The 18,327-nt window shown below is 46.4% G+C and overlaps 1 protein-coding gene and 1 long non-coding RNA gene across 3 annotated transcripts in view; one reads left to right on the top strand and one right to left on the bottom strand.

Moving 5' to 3' along the window:
* Positions 1–478: 478 nt before the first annotated feature.
* On the bottom strand, positions 479–17,437 carry DHX16 (DEAH-box helicase 16). Of its 2 annotated transcripts, XM_080991623.1 has the most exons (20): positions 17,097–17,437; positions 15,304–15,572; positions 15,052–15,217; positions 13,772–13,828; positions 13,032–13,286; positions 11,597–11,821; positions 10,205–10,399; positions 9,906–10,016; positions 9,271–9,386; positions 7,760–7,970; positions 7,109–7,207; positions 6,864–7,016; positions 6,255–6,395; positions 5,204–5,366; positions 4,841–4,959; positions 3,822–3,889; positions 2,818–2,980; positions 1,912–2,073; positions 1,226–1,399; positions 479–719 (listed from the first exon to the last, which is right to left on the bottom strand). In XM_080991623.1, the coding sequence occupies exons 1-20, from the start codon at positions 17,298–17,300 to the stop codon at positions 591–593; spliced, it is 3,180 nt and encodes a 1,059-aa protein (XP_080847749.1). In that variant the 5' UTR covers positions 17,301–17,437; the 3' UTR covers positions 479–590. The 2 variants fall into 2 exon arrangements, with proteins under 2 accessions (XP_080847749.1, XP_080847750.1); XM_080991624.1 differs by lacking the exons at positions 15,304–15,572; positions 17,097–17,437 and having other exon boundaries at positions 13,772–13,833; positions 15,052–15,068.
* LOC308470225 overlaps positions 17,324–18,327 on the top strand; it is a 34,836-nt gene continuing 33,832 nt past the window's right edge. The window contains exon 1 of the long non-coding RNA XR_013982278.1: positions 17,324–17,457. This is a non-coding gene — a long non-coding RNA (uncharacterized lncRNA). The remainder of the gene's footprint in view (positions 17,458–18,327) is intronic.

Raw genomic sequence — 18,327 nt, 5'->3', positions numbered from 1 at the left:
AAGGTTTGGAAGCAGAATGTCAGTGTCGTACAGAGCTTAACTTGTCAGGGGGAAGCAGAGTAAGTTAGAGAATAAGAACATATTTACTTATCACTGAATTATTTCCAGCATTCATTTATTCTTGAGAGAATTTTAACTTTAGCAGCACAAACTGCCAGCTTTATATACTGGAAATCCTTAACCAAACTGTTCAACCACAAGATAATGTATGAACTGCCCCAGAGTGTAGGTTAGCTGCCTGCATTGGCTGGGAACTGCTGTGAATCCTATATAGCATTCTGTATTAGACCTAGATGAATTAATGGACTCCCCTGCAAAATGTGCAAATGCTTGCATAGCATGAATATAGCCAACACAAGTGACAAACTATAGTAGCTTAAATAGCCATAGCTACACTGCAGTCCAAGACAGCTGTATGAGTTCCAAAGAGACTTTCCTCCTCTTACCAAGAAAGAGAAGGGAAGCAATTACTCATGAGTGTTTGTAGAAAAAAGATTTTATTCAATGCCTTGAAATGACATCAAAACTATACAGCTGTACAAATAAGTGTCCCAGGGTTGGTGGGGAGAAGCTGATAACTGAGAAGAAGCCTATCCCAGCTCCTCCCGGGTCTTCCCCACTTTCTTGGGTAGCTTCTTGTTGGACGCATCCTCCAATTCTTTGGCTTTGTAGTAATGCGGGGCCACCTCCAACAGCCACGTACTGTCAATTTCTATGACCTGCAAGGTACAGAGAATATTTCATTGTTGGCCCCACTCACTGTCAACTGGCACACTGATCATTTTCTTCTTTGGGGAAAACCAAAGCGTTCCATAGACCCTGCTAAAGAGTGAGCACAATAAAATACAAGTATGTTTCTAAACCCATGAAGCCCTTTGGTCTAACTTACAATTATTTACTCTGACTAGCAGCTGCTCTCCTGCAGAGATCACTACTACCTGTGGTCCTTTTAATTAGACGTGTCACGGACTGAACCTGGGACCTTTTCCATTCCAAATATATGTTCACTGGGAGGGTAGTACAGTGGAAAGACAGACTACTCCCATCACAAGACCCCCATCAAGCTCTTCCTATATCAGTTACCAAGGCTGGATTTGCAAATGCTACCCACGTTATACTGATTTCTTCTAAAATTACCGGTCATCTGTCTCTTTTAGGGCTTAGCTCGAGTTACAATCTCAAAAGTTCTCCCCAGAAGTCCCAGCATGGATTACGGTCTTTTTACCTGTCTCATGAATTCTTTAGTGGTGAAGACCAGCTCATGATAGATGAGCCAGCGTGGTTGTTCTTCAAAGAGGGAACTGTTGGGGTGGACAAACACTGTTTGCTGGTGCTTGACACTCTTGTAGCCACTGCGGGTCAGGCGGGCCGTGTGATAAAAGAAGCCAGCGGTGATGGCCTGCGGAAGAACAAGAGGAAGAATGAAAAAGACCTGAAAACATAAGGGGGGGGGGGACCAGCTTGCTCCGCTTGACACAGCCATCTACTTATTGCACTCCCTGGCATTTCAAGTGATCAAAAATGCTCAGTGTTGCATGATATATTTAGGACTGGTAGGTAGAGTCTTTGATCTGAAAAATTACTACAACGTGTTGTAGGTTGTGTTTCCAGTGCACTTTCATTCTGCATTACGTAATACACATTTAGCAACACAATTTCATGCATAGAAATTTAACAAAGTCAAGTTGAAACACGGGGCTATTCCCCACACAGGGTTGCATCCAACTAAATTACGGCATGCATGGAACTACTATCCCAAGTACGACAGAGATTCTCCCTTGCCTCCCAAATCTATGGTGGGTTCCCCCCACCCTCCATCTCTAGATCTGCAGAACACTGGCATGTCTGTGGCAACCACCACATTTACAAGCAGCCCTGGAGGAAGTAATGGAAGCCGGGGAGAGCCTGTACCTTGCGGACTGGGATGTAGTCTCCCTCGCTGGAAGTGATGTCCACTTCAATGCGCTCCATCAACCCTTCCAGCTGTTCTCGCACGTCCCGGGCTCGTCTCATGGAGCGGAACTGGATGAAGTTCTCATAGCACCACTGCATGGAGTAACCACACTCCACCCACTGAGGAGGAAAGGAGAGATATAAGCCACTTTTTGGGCTCCCATCCATCCACCCACCGACCCAACTACAACCACAGAGCTAGTGCCTCTCAAGGGAATATTGTACCTAAGTTCTCGCCCTAACAGCCAATGAGCCTTTCCTAGTCAGAGGTGACTAGACCCTCAACCCCTAAAACAGGATTCCTGCCTAAATACACTCTTAATCAGAAAGGCTATGCACTTAATCTCTTGCTACTAGATGTACTTGGATGCCAGTCTCTTAGGGTTCTCAAGGGGCGATCTAATCAATCCTCCTACCCGAAGAATTGAAATTCACCAACCAAATATCTATTTAATCTGCTCTAAGGAGCTTTAGCAGTGGAGACGTAATCACACTCCTTAGCAACATGGTGCAGACCACCACCATAAACAGCATTCTGCTCAAATCGAGCACGTGAAAGTCATCCACATCCACTGTGCCAACTCTCTTCCTGAGCTAGCCTGATACTCAATTGAAACGGATTAACAAAAGGCCCCTCTCCTTCCTGACTCCATATGCACAGCATAAGCAAAGGTTCATAGCTCTGGGTAGAACACCTCCTTTCCATGAAGAAGGTCTAAGGTTCAGTCCAGGTATTTCCTGATAAGGATGGGAACGTCCCTCTCTGAAAGATCACTGTCAGTCACTCTAAATGGTGCTTAACTAGATGGCCAATAGTTTGACTGTATAAGGCAGCTTCCTATGTTCCTAGAAGTTCTTCCTTACCTGATTATAAACATTGAGAAGAACCAGGTGGTCCCCACCAGGCAGGAAGAAGTTCATGCGGGCATTATCAGCATGGACCACTTTGTCCTTGGGCCGGTAAAAAATGGCATTGTTGACTGAAAGCATAGCAGCGATGGTAAGGATCTGCTCTGAGCACTTGTACCTGGAGAATGCCAGCAGAGGAACAGGACAGCATTAGATCTCGGCATGGCAGAAACAAAGCCAGCCTCAATCCAGAGCAAGAGCCTTACGATAGAAAGCCAACCAGAAGGTAATTTCAGAAAGTTGGGGAATAAGACAACCAGAAGCAAGAAGCAATACAATCTGAAAAATTGAAGGGCAGCTGGACTCATTTTAAATCTGGTACTTCCAAGGTTTCCTAAACAAACCTAACTACTCAAAACAGGTTAATTTACAAATGAATTTAATATTATCCAAGTGTTTGTTCCACGTGCTTGGATTAATTTTAACTAGATAATAAAAAATAAAAAAATCTACAATACTTAAAATGCAACCAAGATAAAATCTACTTTTAGCCACCTGCCATTTAAAAGCAAAACAAAACAAATGTTTTACTACCCTGAGTAGAATGGTTTATTACTTAGTGGGTCACTTATATTCTCTGTGAAAAAAGAAATCAACTCTCGATCACAAGTCACAACAAAGAAGAAAGGAATAGATTGCCAATGATGACAGCAACAGGCACACACAAAAGCAGAACTATAAATGTCTTTGTTTTTACGATTCCATAAGATGGTTATTTTTGCTTAACAGCCTAACATGGCTCCCTCTCTAGAAACAGTTAATTCTAATAGAGCTCGTTCAGGTTTTTGAGAGCTTTGGAATTTGCTGGGGAAATAGCAATAAGTAGGCGGAACTAAGAGGAACTAGGAACTAAGAGAGATAAGAGGGATCACAAGCTTCACTTGTGGTTACTGGAACAGAATGCTAAGCATGCAATTAATTGGCTGAAAAGAGACAGAGGAAGGCAGAGAAGGACTCACTGTTCTGAAGCCAGGATCATCTTGGACAGCATGGGATCCACAGGCAGCTCTGCCATCTTCCGGCCCAGCTAAATACAGAACACAAGGAAGACAAACTTTGCTGTACAAATGCACAAATGTCGACTTCAACTCCACAATGCATTAGTCTTCCTTTTAAGAGCAGAGGGGGGGGTGCAGCTGTATCCTGACACTTAGTTTGTGCATGGATGCCACTGATCACATATGCTGACAGGAAGGAAGGAAGGAAGGAAGGAAGGAAGGAAGGAAGGAAGGAAGGAAGGAGGCAAACTCCTCCTGCAGAGGAAATCCCAAATCCTGTCCCAGAAACACACCCTTTCAGGTTAACTGTCCTAACTGGGGGTTTCCTGTTTTCATATTGGTGCCTACCTGGAGTCACTGGGATGCAGTGGGCTATTGCACAGATAAATAAAAAGTGCAATTTAACCCGAACCATTTGAAACCTTTTCTTGAGAACAGTTTCACCACTTTTCCTAACACTGCCTAGCTTTTGAGTTTCGTCAAGATCATAGTAGAAGGGTACATGTTGAACCCATGGAAGACATTTATTATATCTTACATTTTTTATATCCTTCTAATGAGCTTAGGGGAGCATTCATGTCCCCCTCCTCTTTCATCATAATAATAGCGTGAGCCTAGGTTAGGCTGAGAAATAGTGCAAGGCCCAAGGCCACCAGCTAGCTTTCTGTCTCAGCAGCAACCTGAGCATAGGCTCCTAAATCTAGCATTGTAGTTGCTCAACAGAGCTCTACCACAGGGCAACACCCCACCATCTTTCAGGTGAAAAATGGCAAGTATTTTACATCATCCATAACAATGCTGTGAAAACCATCTGTACCCACGAAGCCCTGAACTGGGGAGCAAGCAGAAGATGTCAGTGTGCTTGAAGCTCCGGCCTCCTTTCCTGCTTCCAGCTCTTTTTCAAATGAAGCCAGCTGGAAAATACAGCTCACTTTCAGCCCAGGAAGCAGAGCACGTCCTTGAGCCTATGAAACAATTACCTTGGTGAGCTCGCCAAGATGGTTGAGGGCTCCCAGGGCATAGAGTTGCTCCAGTGCTAATACTAGAGTTTCATGGGGCGGTGGGTCCATGAAGTCAAAGTGGATCAGGTCGTTGATGCCTAAAGGGAGAAATGGAGGAAAGCTAGACTTAGAAACACCCTGCAAAACTTCAAAGTATTTCTGCCACCAGGAAATGCACCCCTCCCATCTTTCTAAAAAGGAAAATAGGACCCTAGGAAACGATGGGCTTAAAAACACTCAAACTCTTGTTCTCATCCAGAGAAGCCTTAATAAGGAGGTGTTTTAGGGAAAGTTGAGCAACTCCTGTACATCATTCTCATCCTAGATTGACCAGCCACGCACCCAGGCTTTTGAGCAGCAGCACCACATTGCCCAGGTTGGTCCTTTGAATTTCTGGCACTGTTGTCTCCTCCATCTCATTCTTGTAGGCCCAGGCTGTGTAGAGACGGAAGCACTTCCCTGCAGCAACACGGCCAGCCCGTCCTGCTCGCTGGTTGGCAGAAGCCTGAGGGAAAGAGGGAAGGAGATGATGAAGCATTGTGTCTGTGAGGATGTGGGGGGTGACAACTGGCAACCGATCCCACCAGATCCCAAGGACAACTTATTAGGGTTATTACAAGACTAACAGCACCTCAGTGAAATGAACATGTTCCTGATTAAGGTGGTCTAGAATTCCATGTTGCTGTCTAGCACGGCACATACAGAATGCCTGGCTTCACTGAGTATATGGGCATATCTATAGTCCTTATGACTGTGGAAAAGGCACACCTGAAATGTATGCAGTGCTCAAGGCAGCCTCAGAAACCAGATGCAGGCACACCACAAAAACCCCACAAACGTATGTAAGTTTCAATAATTTCATGGGAAGTGGAAACTTGTGTTTACAGTTGGGAATCTAAATTTTCCTAGCAAACCATTGCACAAGATGTTCTGATTTACTTTTACAAAAGTGGTCTCAACATCTTTATGATGAGAGTGACCAACAATAATCCATTTTTGCTTTGATATCTAGCTATCACCTTATCAACTTTCACTTCTCTGTCCCTTAAAAGTTACACCGTACCCAAGACTCACTTCCTAGCCACCAGTCCCAGACTCCCTGTAATGTACTGGTAACCAGCACATAAGCCATTTGTGGCTATGTAGATGCTACCGTATGGGGATTTTGAGACAGAAAAAACAGATTCAAACTTGTGGCTTAACAGAGTCACTTCTTGTACATCTCTAATTTATGCTGCATAACCCATTCGTACAGTTTACACCCTCTGCCTGGTATTTTATTTGGTAGCTAGACTGTTCTCCCTGAGAGAGGAAATGGACTGAATAAAAATTGCAGGTTAACCCAAAGACTAAGCTTAGGAGTGTGATGAATAGAAGTAGAGAAGCCCGGTACCCGAGAGCACGGAGTGACAATGAGCGACTCCATGCCTGTGCGAGCGTTGTAGCTCTTCTGCTTGCAAAAACCAGGGTCAATCACATATATGATGCCGTCTATGGTCAGAGATGTCTCCGCAATGTTGGTGGCTACGACAACCTGGAGAAGGGAAGAGATACATAAGCTAACTGGTCAGGTCACCTGCTTCTGTCATAGCCTAAAAGCACACTATGAGAGGAAGGGACATAACTCAGTGGTAAGAGCCCATGTTTGATGAAGGTTTAGACCTGGCTTCTTCATTTAAAAAGGATTTCAGGCAAAAGGGCTGGGAAGGACCTGTGTCAGCCAGAGTAAACAATGGCAGGATAGTTGAGCCAACAGTCTGACTCCAGACTGTGAACTCAAAACTGGTCCTTGCACAATCCCCTTCAAAGCCACAACCCCAGGACACTAAACAGCTTGAAACTCCATCCCCTGAAACACAAAACCAGTTCCTAAAATCACCACTAGCTCTATAGCCCAAACCTGCCAGTGCTCCCTTCCTCCAGAGTGGGTAAAGAGACATAAAGCTCCACTGCAAACAGTCAAAGCTTCGCTCCCCTTTCCTTCTCTACTCCATGCTCCTACCTTCCTGGCCCCTGGTGGGGTTGGCTCAAAGATCTTGGCCTGCATGTCAGAGGGCAGGTTAGCATAAATGGGGAGGACCAGAAGTTCTGCAATCTTGGAACCCAGACGACGGCATCGATCTTGCAACATCTCACAGCATGCTTCGATTTCTTCCTGTCAACAAATAATGGGAGTTGGATGCTGTTGCATGTCTCCCCCCTCTCCGTCCAAGGACCAAGTGGGCACTGAAACAAACACAGACATACCTGGCCAGTGAGGAATACAAGGATGTCCCCTCGAGGCTGTGTAACATGGATCTGCAGTACTGATACCACACAGGCTTCCAGGTAATCAGCTTCTGGAGCCTAGAGGATGGAAGGTAGAGAGAAATCACTATCTCCTACTGACCCATATAAGCAAAGCCCATCTCTGCCTCTCAGTGGCTTCTGTTACAACTTGTACCACTCGATCTCTCTTTTGGGGAACCTAATTTCACTGCTGCTTCCAGCACCTGTCTTCCGCTTATTCTAACACCAAGACTTGCTGATATTCCTCTCTCTCCATTAAACGCAATGTCATTCACAGTTTATCTTTTAACCAAAGTCCTCACTATCTTCCCTCCCCCTGCTTTTCTGGGGGCTCTCCTGACCCCACTCAGCGCCAATGCAAGGGATAGGGGGCAAAAGCCCTATTGCACCAGTGAAAATCCTTCTGTGGACTTCTGCTAGCAGGATCCATTGGTTGAATCTGGCCCAGATTCAGTTCTGGGAATCTTGCTTTTTAAAAAAGTAATAGCACTGTGTTTAGCTCCTTTGGTATACTATTGTCATGAGCACTGGTTCTGCTCATCAGTGCAGCTGTGTTTCCTTAGCGATGTTCACACACACAACCCACAACAGTCCTTTCTGCTTGCTGACCTTGGTGTAGAAGATGTCAACAGGGAAGCGGCGCCCAGGAATGCGGAAGATGGGAGCATCGTCAAAGAAGGTGGAAAAGCGCTCCGTATCCAGGGTGGCGCTGGCAATCAGCACCTTCAGCTCAGGCCGGAAGCGAGCAATGTCCTTGATCAGCCCAAACAGGATGTCTGTGTGCAGCGTGCGCTCGTGAGCCTCATCTATGATGACGACACTAGGGAAGAAATTAGGAAGCCGTGCTGCTGAGCTACCAGTTGTCATTTAAAAGCTATGGACCATTTATTACAAAGAACATGAGCAGCGTGGGATGGCAGCTGTACTAAGCAGTGCCTCCCCACTGAAAAGACCTTCTCAGTTACTCCTTTCCTTCTTAGTAGAAACTGCTTCTATGTTTCTCTCCACAATCTTGAGGACTAGGAAACTGCTCTTGGGTTTTTATTTATATAACTGGGGCTGTGCACCTGCTCCCATTGATTGTTAACTCTGCCGACCCCCCCCATTCCGCACCAACTATGCCTATCCCACCCCCTCTTACACTAAGGTCTTAGACCTTCCCCTTTCCGTCTCATGCCCCTGCAGCCAACCAGGATAAAGAGTTGGCCAGGCAGGTGAGCAACAGGAAGGATGCTACAAGCAGCAGCCAGCCTAGGAATCTGCTGCCGCCACCACTGCCAACTTCTCTGTGCCTCATCAGCAACATCAGAAGATTACTAGGCCAGCTAACTGCCACTTCTGAATGCCTTTTCTTTCCTTGCTGTTCCTCCTGCAGGCCCAACTCTTTATCCTAATTGGTGGCAGAAGCAGCATTCCTCTAAGAAGGCTGTGGAGGGGTAAGGTATATAGATCCTGCAGGCAGGAGCTCCAGGAATAGCAGGCAGAGAAGCTAGAGAAGAAGAGTGGCTGCCGGAAGGGGCGCTGCAGCAGCCTGTTCTGACTGGCCCTCTGTGGCTTTCCTCAGATGCCGCTCAACATGCTGTAGTTTTGAGCACCACCTGTGGGTGGCGAAGTGAACTGCAGTGTGATGACATGCTTACATTTTTATTGTATGTATACAAGCAAAGTTGGGGCTCTGGTATTGAAGCTGCATTCCATGTTCTATACAACACATACTAGTATTTAGCCCATCTTGTAACTCTATATAACCCCAAATCAAGGTTTTCTCCTGAGCATTCTACCTAATCTAGCTCAACCATCCCTCAGAAACAATAGAGAAGAAGAAGAGTTTGGATTTGATATCCCGCCTTTCACTCCCTTTAAGGAGTCTCAAAGCGGCTAACATTCTCCTTTCCCTTCCTCCCCCACAACAAACACTCTGTGAGGTGAGTGAGGCTGAGAGACTTCAGAGAAGTGTGACTGGCCCAAGGTCACCCAGCAGCTGCATGTGGAGGAGCGGAGACGCGAACCCGGTTCCCCAGATTATGAGACTACCGCTCCTAACCACTACACCACACTGGCTCTCCACCACCTCCCAACTGAGCTCTCTACAGACTTCTAGGGGGTAGGCTGTTGCTCACCTGTAGCTGCTCAGGTCAGGCTCAGTGAGGAATTCTCTCAGCAGCATCCCATCTGTCATGTACTTCAGCACCGTCCGCTCTGAGGTGCAGTCCTCAAAACGAATGCTATAGCCCACCTGTGGAAAGGCTGAATTTTAGATACAGGTTTCCATGAAACCATCCTTATTACCCACAGAACAGTATTTGGCTAGGAAGTCAATTTAGCTCAATAGTCTAAAAACGGGACACGTACATTTGTAAGCTGTATACAAATTCCCATCAGAAAGAAAGAAGGAAACACTGTACCTGACCTCTGGGTGATAGCAGTGCCAGCCCTGCTGGTTGTACTACCACGAGATCAAGGACAGACATGGACAAACAAAGGATGCATAAAAAGGAGACCCTAGTTTACTCCAAGCTGATTTAACACCTATCTTCTCAGTTACCCAAATATATTCCAAAAGGGAAGGATGGGACCTTCCCATCTATTAACGCATGAACATTGTCACACCAGCAAAGCATATTTATCTGAGACTAAGTAGGCTGCTGTTAGGACTACTAGAGACTGTAAAAATCAATTCAGAAATGACTAGCCGAAACAACTGGGAACAGGACATACATTTTTCTTCTGCAGCCCCCCACCTCCAAGTACATACCTCATTTCCAAGTTTGACACCCATTTCCTGGGAAACACGGGCAGCAACACTCATGGCTGCCACTCGCCTGGGCTGGGTGCAACCAATCTTCATTCCTTTCTGTGTGTAGCCCTGTAGGAAGAGAGAATACCTCCCTTAACGCTCACAGGCTGCATTTGTACTGGGCTGTTCATTCAGATGCTGAAAAGCTTCTACAGTACTAGGAAGAGGCAGCAAGTGCAAAGGGAGCACTTCCTCTAGCTAGCCAAAGTGCAGGTTTACTTGATCTTCACAATCCCTCACTTTCTGTGCGAAGTTACCTCTTCAAACAAGTATTGTGGGATCTGAGTGGTCTTGCCAGAGCCAGTCTCTCCTTCTATGATAAGCGTCTGATGTTCGGCAATGGCGGCCAACAGGTCTGCACGGTAAGGAAAGATGGGCAGGCTGCGGCGCACCTCCTGGATGGAAAGCTTCTTGCGCTCAGCTTCGGACAACTCTGGATTCTCCTCCACGGACTAAGTGAAACAGAGTGACCACAGAGATTTAGTTACCCCAGAGCAACAGAGTGAAATCCCTGTTGTTCTACACTTAAATCCTGCCCCTGGGAAAAGCCAGCTCCACATGCAGAACTGAGGAGGCATGGTAGTTCAGTTGCCGAGTACCACGCTTTACATGCAGAAGATCCCAGAAATAACTCTGGGCTAAATGGATATTTGGATTGCCACAGTACAAGGCATTTTCCTATCTTCCAGTAGCTTATCCTATGTAAAAAGAACTTGAGCATGCAGGTGTCTATGCATACTTGAGCTTAAATACTAACATAGGTACAGGTATAGGGACCCCTGACCATCAGGTCCAGTCGTGGCCGACTCTGGGGTTGCGATGCTTATCTCGCTTTACTGGCCAAGGGAGCTGGCATACAGCTTCCGAGTCATGTGGCCAGCATGACTAAGCTGCTTCTGACGAACCAGAGCAGCACACAGAAACGCTGTTTACCTTCCCGCCGGAGCGGTACCTATTTATCTACTTGCACTTTGATGTGCTTTCGAACTGCTAGGTGGGCAGGAACAGGGACTGAGCAACAGGAGCTCACTCCGTCGCGGGGATTCGAACCGCCGACCTTCTGATCGGCATGTCCTAGGCTCTGTGGTTTAACCCACAGTGCCACCCGCGTCCCCAAATACTGACATATCTAACACCAAATCCCTGCTCAAACAAGCAAGGCTCAAACAAGCTGCTTCTAAAGATGCTCAGGAAAGCTGTCAAAACAACAGGTATACTGGAGGCAGCCACATTTATTGTTCATCTGTCTCAGTGATGATTCGTGGGTGAATAGGAAATGGGGAAGACAAGTGAACAAACACGTGAATGCCCCTATCATGTCTAGTTTGCACACATTCAGCAATATGAAGAAGCTCTGCTCCATCTCATGGTACTACCCTATTTCCCACCATCAGCTATGCATAAGTGCTTAATCTGCAATTCTCTTTCAAGCTTCTACGGAGCAATTTGTTGCATTCTCCATCTCCTGATGTCCCGAAATGTTTTCTTATCTGTAACACAGTTTGCTTGCTCCCTTTCAATCACGTCAAATATGGCCTTGTTTTCTTTTCACCCAGCAGTTTCTCTTCAAGACAACTTCACTGCACGATTTAACTATTTTGGTCCCAGCCGCCCTGTGTCCCATTCCCTAACCAACAACCTACTCTCACCTTGCCCTGGTTTGTGCCCCGCATCTGCACGGCGTTCACAAACTGGATCATCTCATCCTCTTCAAGCACGTATTCATAGTCTTTGTGAGGATGGCGCTGACTGGCATCCCGGGCCCCAAAACGGAGGGAAGCTGCTCCAATGTGGTCCTCCTCCCAGCGCCGCTGCTCATCTCGCGGGGCCATGTGATCCTCTGTCTGGGGATCCTCATAGCGATCAGGTATCTTCTGCAGGGCAAAAACAGATCAGTATGGAAATTTCCTTTGTGCATCTTGTATCTCAGCCTTGTGAGGCAGCACTGAATTGGAGGTATATTCACAGCCCAAACTGTTGCACATTTATTCAAAAGTATGCCGCATTTGAGTTTACATAAGCCATGTTGAACAAGCATCAAACCCTCAGACACTCTTCTTGTATATGGAAGCAAGTTTTCACTATCTACCATTCTGCGGTGCAAGGGTGAGCAACTTTTCTCTCGCCATGGTAATCCACTGGGGACCAGATACTAGCAGCGGGCAAGGCTTATGTGCCACCTTGCCACCCACATAAAATTAGGTTTAGGACTGGAGGTTCCCTACGCTTGGGCTACTGTGTGACCAAGAAACAGAACTTAGGGTGTGGCTATGCAGCCAAAAACAGACTTGATTCTCAATGGCTGAGATCAATAATGGCAAAGAGATTTATCCTCATTACTTTCTCCCATATGAAGGAATGCCTGCCATTCATTTCTAAGGAGAAAAACAAAGTGCAGCACCATCCTAGGCATGCCACAATTACAGAAGCACATTCCCCCAGAGCAGTCCTGTATGGCAACCAATTTTATCAGAGGACTCTCCTGCATAAGAGTCCCAAACATTCCAGCTGAAACTGCTGCAAGCTGCTAATGCAAACAGCATACTCTTGGGGTAGGGGAGAGATGTTGCTGTGTTCTGTCTCCTCCTCTCCATTTTTTATAGTCAACGTTCACAGCACTATAGGAAGAGAAGGAAAGGCAGATATGACCAGGCAAAATATGGTGTCTTCTATTGCTACCGGGCCATGCAATTCTACATACTATAAGTAAATAAAGGGATCTTGTTTGCAAACAAGTGTATGTATTGCTGAGCCTTAGTCTGAAATCTCAGCAAACCGATTTTATCCCCCAAATGTGCTGAGAACCGCCAAGGTTGCAGGTTCGATCCCCATAAGGGACAGCTGCATTGCAAGGGGTTGGATTATATAATCCTCAGGGTTCCTTCCAATTCTCTATGAGATATCTATGAGTATGGGCAATGGTCAAGGCTGATGGGAGTTGCAGTTCAACAATATCTGGAGGGCCCAAAGTTCCCTACCCCTGAGTTAATGGCATTATACATATACTCTGTCACAGAGCTCCTTTTATCAACCATTCTTCATAGGGGTCTAGGCTCCCAATTTAGCTACCGGCATGATAGTTACCTTGCTGCGACTCTCCTCAGGCATATAGTAGCGATTGCTCTTCTCCAACTTTTCCTGTTCTCCAGCTTGCTTGTACCGTTTTGCCAAGTCGCGAACTTCACGTTTGTATTCCAGCTCCTGCTGCTCTTGGGCGGTTAGGTTGAGCTCAGAGAAGAGGTACTCCTCATCGGCTATCTCTGCCTCCAAGTCTTCTATCTTGTCCTTTTCGCGTTTCGCCAAATACTCTCGGCGGGACTTCTTACGCAGCTCTGGAACCTGTCAGGCAGGAAGGGAAAATATGGGGCCAGGCAAGTAAGTCAAATAGCAAGGACTATGAGAGTTTGATTCATGATCCCTAATATGAACTGGGCTTTTGTGAAATAAATAGGCTTCTAAACCAGCCTCTCACTAGGAGAAAGTATTTCTGCTAGGTTGGTAGCTTGCTAAACCCACCAGCCAAACTGCCCCATGAAAGCTAATGTATGCAAGCAGGAAAAATGGTTGCAAATCATTAATTTTGTACTTTTCTGAAAAGTTGCGGTTACCCCTTATACCCCAGTACACACATTGTGTGGCATTCAGGGAACAAAGGTAAAATCATTCTATTAGTCTGATCAAAGATAGTTAAGAATAAAAAGATTAGTGGTTAAAAAATAAGATGTATTAAAATATTGTAGAATATAACTACAAATTGTAGAATACAGCTACAAATTTAATGAGCCAGAAGCTACACCATCCAACAGTAAAAATAAAGTTCCTACCATAACTTTCTTATCTTCTTCTGCAATCTTCAGACGCTTCTGAGCCTCTTCATAGGCCTAGACTTGGCAGGATCAGAAGACAAAAGGCACAAACATATAGTTCAACCAAAGCAGATTGTCAACAGGGTCCCTATCACCACACTTTTGGTGCAATATTTTTAAAGACTATGGACTGGTCCTGCACAAGTCCACAGAATTGTTAGGAACATTTTCAGCAAGAAAACCATTACCCTCCCTGACTTTTCCCCATTCCATAATTTACACATGACTTCTCTTATCCTTCTCTAACTGCAGAAGCCAGAATGCACTTTAATTGAAGTTTGATTTTATAATTTTAACTAATCTTTGTTTTTTGTACTGCATCTTTGTAAACCATTTATAGACAGCTGTAGTTAAGTAGGATATAAATTGTTTAAATAAATCAGCATCAAAGCTGAGAATTAAATATAATAATTACATAATTAAATATACACAGCATGAAGTATATAAATGGCAAAGAAAATACTAGCAAGAATTATTAGAGCACATGGCCTTGAGGCAAGAACCATGGAGTAGGCAAGGCAGACATTTCAAAATTGCAAGGAAAGTTGGGGCAGGTTTAGTACTAGAAAATGGAAAAGAAGTCCTTGCAAAGAATGAAGTGAGGAAAATGAGTAAAAAAGGATGGGGTCCTATATGCCAGCATTGTTTAGGTGCCAATCTTACACAGGTTCTTCCATGCTTTAGAATATATGAATACAGAGCTAAAATTCTACACTAGGGTAACCTGCACAGAGATGTGCAACATCAGCAAATGCTCAGAATTAAGTAACTCTGAATGACCTTGCTGTTTTGTGTAACTCATTCCCTCTTGTTGTTTGGGGAAAGGAGCTTAGTGATGAGGAGGTACACAGTGTACTTATGCCCTATTACTGAACATTGAAATCGTAATTCAGGAACCTCTCCTTTTCTGACATTTTACCAGATGTTACCCAAACTCTCTTTGAGGCATTCTTTTGCTGCCATAAGGGTCAGAAAAGTTGTGATTAGTAAAAGACTGAATTCTGCAGTGGATGATTTTAAAGCTTGAGTAGATGCACAATCCTATTGTGTTTTAAAGGTATTAGGTACCAAGATCAGATTTTAAGCCAGATTTTTTCAACCACAAGTGGATAATTCCTGGCAGCAATAAAAAACAGATGGGCAGCGTAAGACATTCAGGTTAGACAGAGGGGGGCACAAACCCGGGAGAGCAATCAGTAAGGGCTGCCAAAAGTAGGGGCCACAGGCTGAGGCCACACCTTCTTGTCTGAACGCTCCAGAATGTTGCGTGTCTTCTCCTTGTCCTTGCGTTTGACACGTTCAGCAAAAGCGTCCCGCTCCTCCAGGTCCTGCAGTCGCTCTCGCTCACTCCGGTCCCACTCATCCTCTGAATCCTCCTTAATGGTGGGGGATGCTGCTGACTTCCTACACCAAGAATGACAAAAGAATTATCACTATCGCTTCCTTTGCTCCTCACCCAATCTTGCTCTCTGCAAGTGACTGATACTCACTTTCCCCCATCATCTCGGCTGCCCTTCTCATCAGAGTCCTTGTCGTCTTCCTCTTCCTCCTTGCGCTGCCTCAGGTGTTTATGCCGCTTCCGCTGCTTGCCCTCAGGGCCTCGCGGAGGGCGCTGACGCTTGGAGCCCCGAGCTGCCTCGCCAGTCTCTTCATCATCGCTGTCCTCCAGCAGGGTGTATGAACGGTTCTTCTGCTGAAAGGCCAAGGCTTCCTGTTCCGCCAACCTAGCTGGACGTTCCCGTGGGGCCTGGTGCGGAACCTACCAGGAAATTTGGTGAGGGAACAAATCAGACACAGAAAACAAGGAAACTATGACTTCCATAAAGGTAAAGGTACCCCTGCCCATACGGGCCAGTCGTGTCCGACTCTGGAGTTGTGCGCCCATCTCGCTTAAGAGGCCACCCACACCCCAACTTCTGAAGGCAGAGAAACTATCAAAAGTGCCGATCTTGGCACCAGTAGTTTTGTAGGGAGGAGGCAGTCTTTCAGGTATTTTGGTTCCCAAGTCATTTAAGGCTGTAGGCACCAACGGAAGCATCGTGAATTGGGCCCAGGGAACAAGCTGGCAACCAGTGCAGCTTTTTCAACACAGGGGTTCATATGAGATCTGAACAAAAACAATTTTATTGTTGGTATCTGAAGAAGTGTGCATGCACACGAAAGCTTATACCCAGAACAAACTTAGCTGGTCTCTAAGGTGCTACTGGATAATTTTTTAATTTTTAAAAACAATTTTATTTCTATGCTGCCCATCTAACTGGGTTGCTCTAGCCACTCCCAACAAAATATTAAAACGCTCCCAACAAAATATTAAAAACACAATAAAACTTCTCTGAAAAGGCCGCCTTCAGGTGTCTTCTAAAAGTCAAATAGTTGTTTATCTCCTTGACATGTTATGGGAGGGTGTTCCACAGGGCAGGCGCCACTCCTGAAAAGGCTCTCTGCCTGGTTCCCTGTATCCTCACTTTTCGCAATGAGGGAACCACCAGAAGGTCCTTGGAGCTGGACCTCAGGGTCCGGGCTGGACGATGGAGGTGAAGCCCCCAGCCATAAACCCAAATCTTTCTCAGACTTGGGTCCCCAGCTGTTGTTGGCCTACAACTCCCATCATCCTTAACTAGGACCAGTGGTCAGGGATGATGGGAGCTGTAGTCCAACAACAGACGGGGACCCAAGTTTGAGAAACACTGCATCTGTATGCCGCATTTTGGACCAAGCAAAGTTCCTGAGCTGTCTTCCAAGGGTGGCCAGTCCCACATCCTGGAAGCGCTATGGGCAGAGGGTTGCCACCTGTTCTGCATAACACAGGATTGTTCCATATTTCAATGTGAAATGCTATGTCCTGTATTTCGGGTCTCTCTCTCCCGCCCCCCTTTTTGCTAAGTTAGGGATCCTCTCCAAATGCATGTGTGTGGAAGGGCATGCATTTAAGCTCTGGGTAGCCAAGCACGGACGGATTTACAAAGTCATGTGAGCGCATGCATGTGTGACAAATTCCAGAGGGGCCATCCTGTTGGGCTGCCATAGGTTGTAATGGATGGCTTTGAAGTCACTTCAGCACCAGAAGAAAAAAGAGAAATCGTCCACCAACCGCCCGGCCCCGCCTTTTGCCAGTAGAAAGGTGGTAACTCTACCTGGACACTCACAAGCACCAAATGCCAAGTATCGTAGTCAAGGCGCGCCACCCCCAGAGAACTGCAGCGTCGCTTTGCTTCTGACGCGTTATCCCCCCCCTTCCCGCCCCCGAGTCCGGCCTCGCGCCCAACAGCCGCCGGGGCCTCACCCGCTCCCACAGCTGCTGCGCGAAGGCTCGCGCCGAAGGGTCCGCGGCGCGCAGCGTCTCCGTCTCCTCCAGGCGCGCGAGCAGGTCCTCCGGGGTTCGGCTCCGGTGAGCCAGGCCCACCATGAAGGCGACCACATGGCGTTCGCTCAGCCCCAGCAGAGAGTGAAGCTGCCCGGACACCCAGCGCTCCAGTTCGCCTGCCATGGCAGCGGAAAGCCGGTTCTCCAACGGCTCCCGTCACCTTCGAGCGCTTCCGGACATGCGCCCTCGCCAGCCGGTCGACGCTCTGGTTGAAGAAGCGCTTTCCGGTTGCTGTTGTTGCGCCGTGGCTGACCATAGAGACGGGAGGATCATAGAGACGGTATGAGAGAGAGGAGTTGTATTATTATTATTATTATTATTATTATTATTATTATTATTATTATTATTAGTTTGGTGTAAAGCATTGATAAAGAATCCAGCACAAACCAGATGTTTGAATAACTGGTCGCCTTCCTTTCCTTTCTTTGACTTTGTTAAGCCAGCCTTAATACTTTTCTTGCAATCTGAAGAGTTTTTTGTTTTTCAGTGGGTAAGCGGCTTAGTAATACTGTACACTTTTTCATGCAGCGCATAGACAAACTATGGATCTTGCTCCCACAGGAGGCAGTGATGGCCACCAACTTGGATGGCTTTAAAAGAGGATTACACAAATTAACAGTGGTTTAACTCACGTGTGGGAAACTGGTATTTGGAAGTACTTCCGAATACCAGTTGCTGGAAATCATGGGAGGGGAGAGAGTGGTCTTGTGCTCATATTCTGCTCCCCGGTTTCACACACGCAAGTTAAACCACTGCGAGAACAGGAGGCTGGATTACATAAGCCACTGGCCTGATCCAGCAGGCTATTCTTGTTGTTGTTGTTGTTTAGTCGTGTCCGGCTCTTCGTGACCCCATGGACCAGAGCACGCCAGGCACTCCTGTCTTCCACTGCCTCCCGCAGTTTGGTCAGACTCATGTTTGTGGCTTCGAGAACACTGTCCAGCCATCTCGTCCTCTGTCGTCCCCTTCTCCTTGTGCCCTCAATCTTTCCCAACATCAGGGTCTTTTCCAGGCAGTCTTCTCTTCTCATGAGGCTATTCTTACATAAGGTTAATTTCAGTTGATTGTTGTTATATGTTTCAGGGACTACCACAAGCTGTGGCGGTGTGTTGGTGACACCTCAGGGGATGTGTTTTTCCTTAACTCCAGT

Source organism: Podarcis pityusensis, assembly GCF_964106645.2.
Source record: "Podarcis pityusensis genome assembly, chromosome: 2".
In the NCBI taxonomy this organism is placed as follows: Eukaryota; Metazoa; Chordata; class Lepidosauria; order Squamata; family Lacertidae; genus Podarcis; species Podarcis pityusensis.
This window is presented reverse-complemented; position numbering and strand designations above follow the sequence as displayed.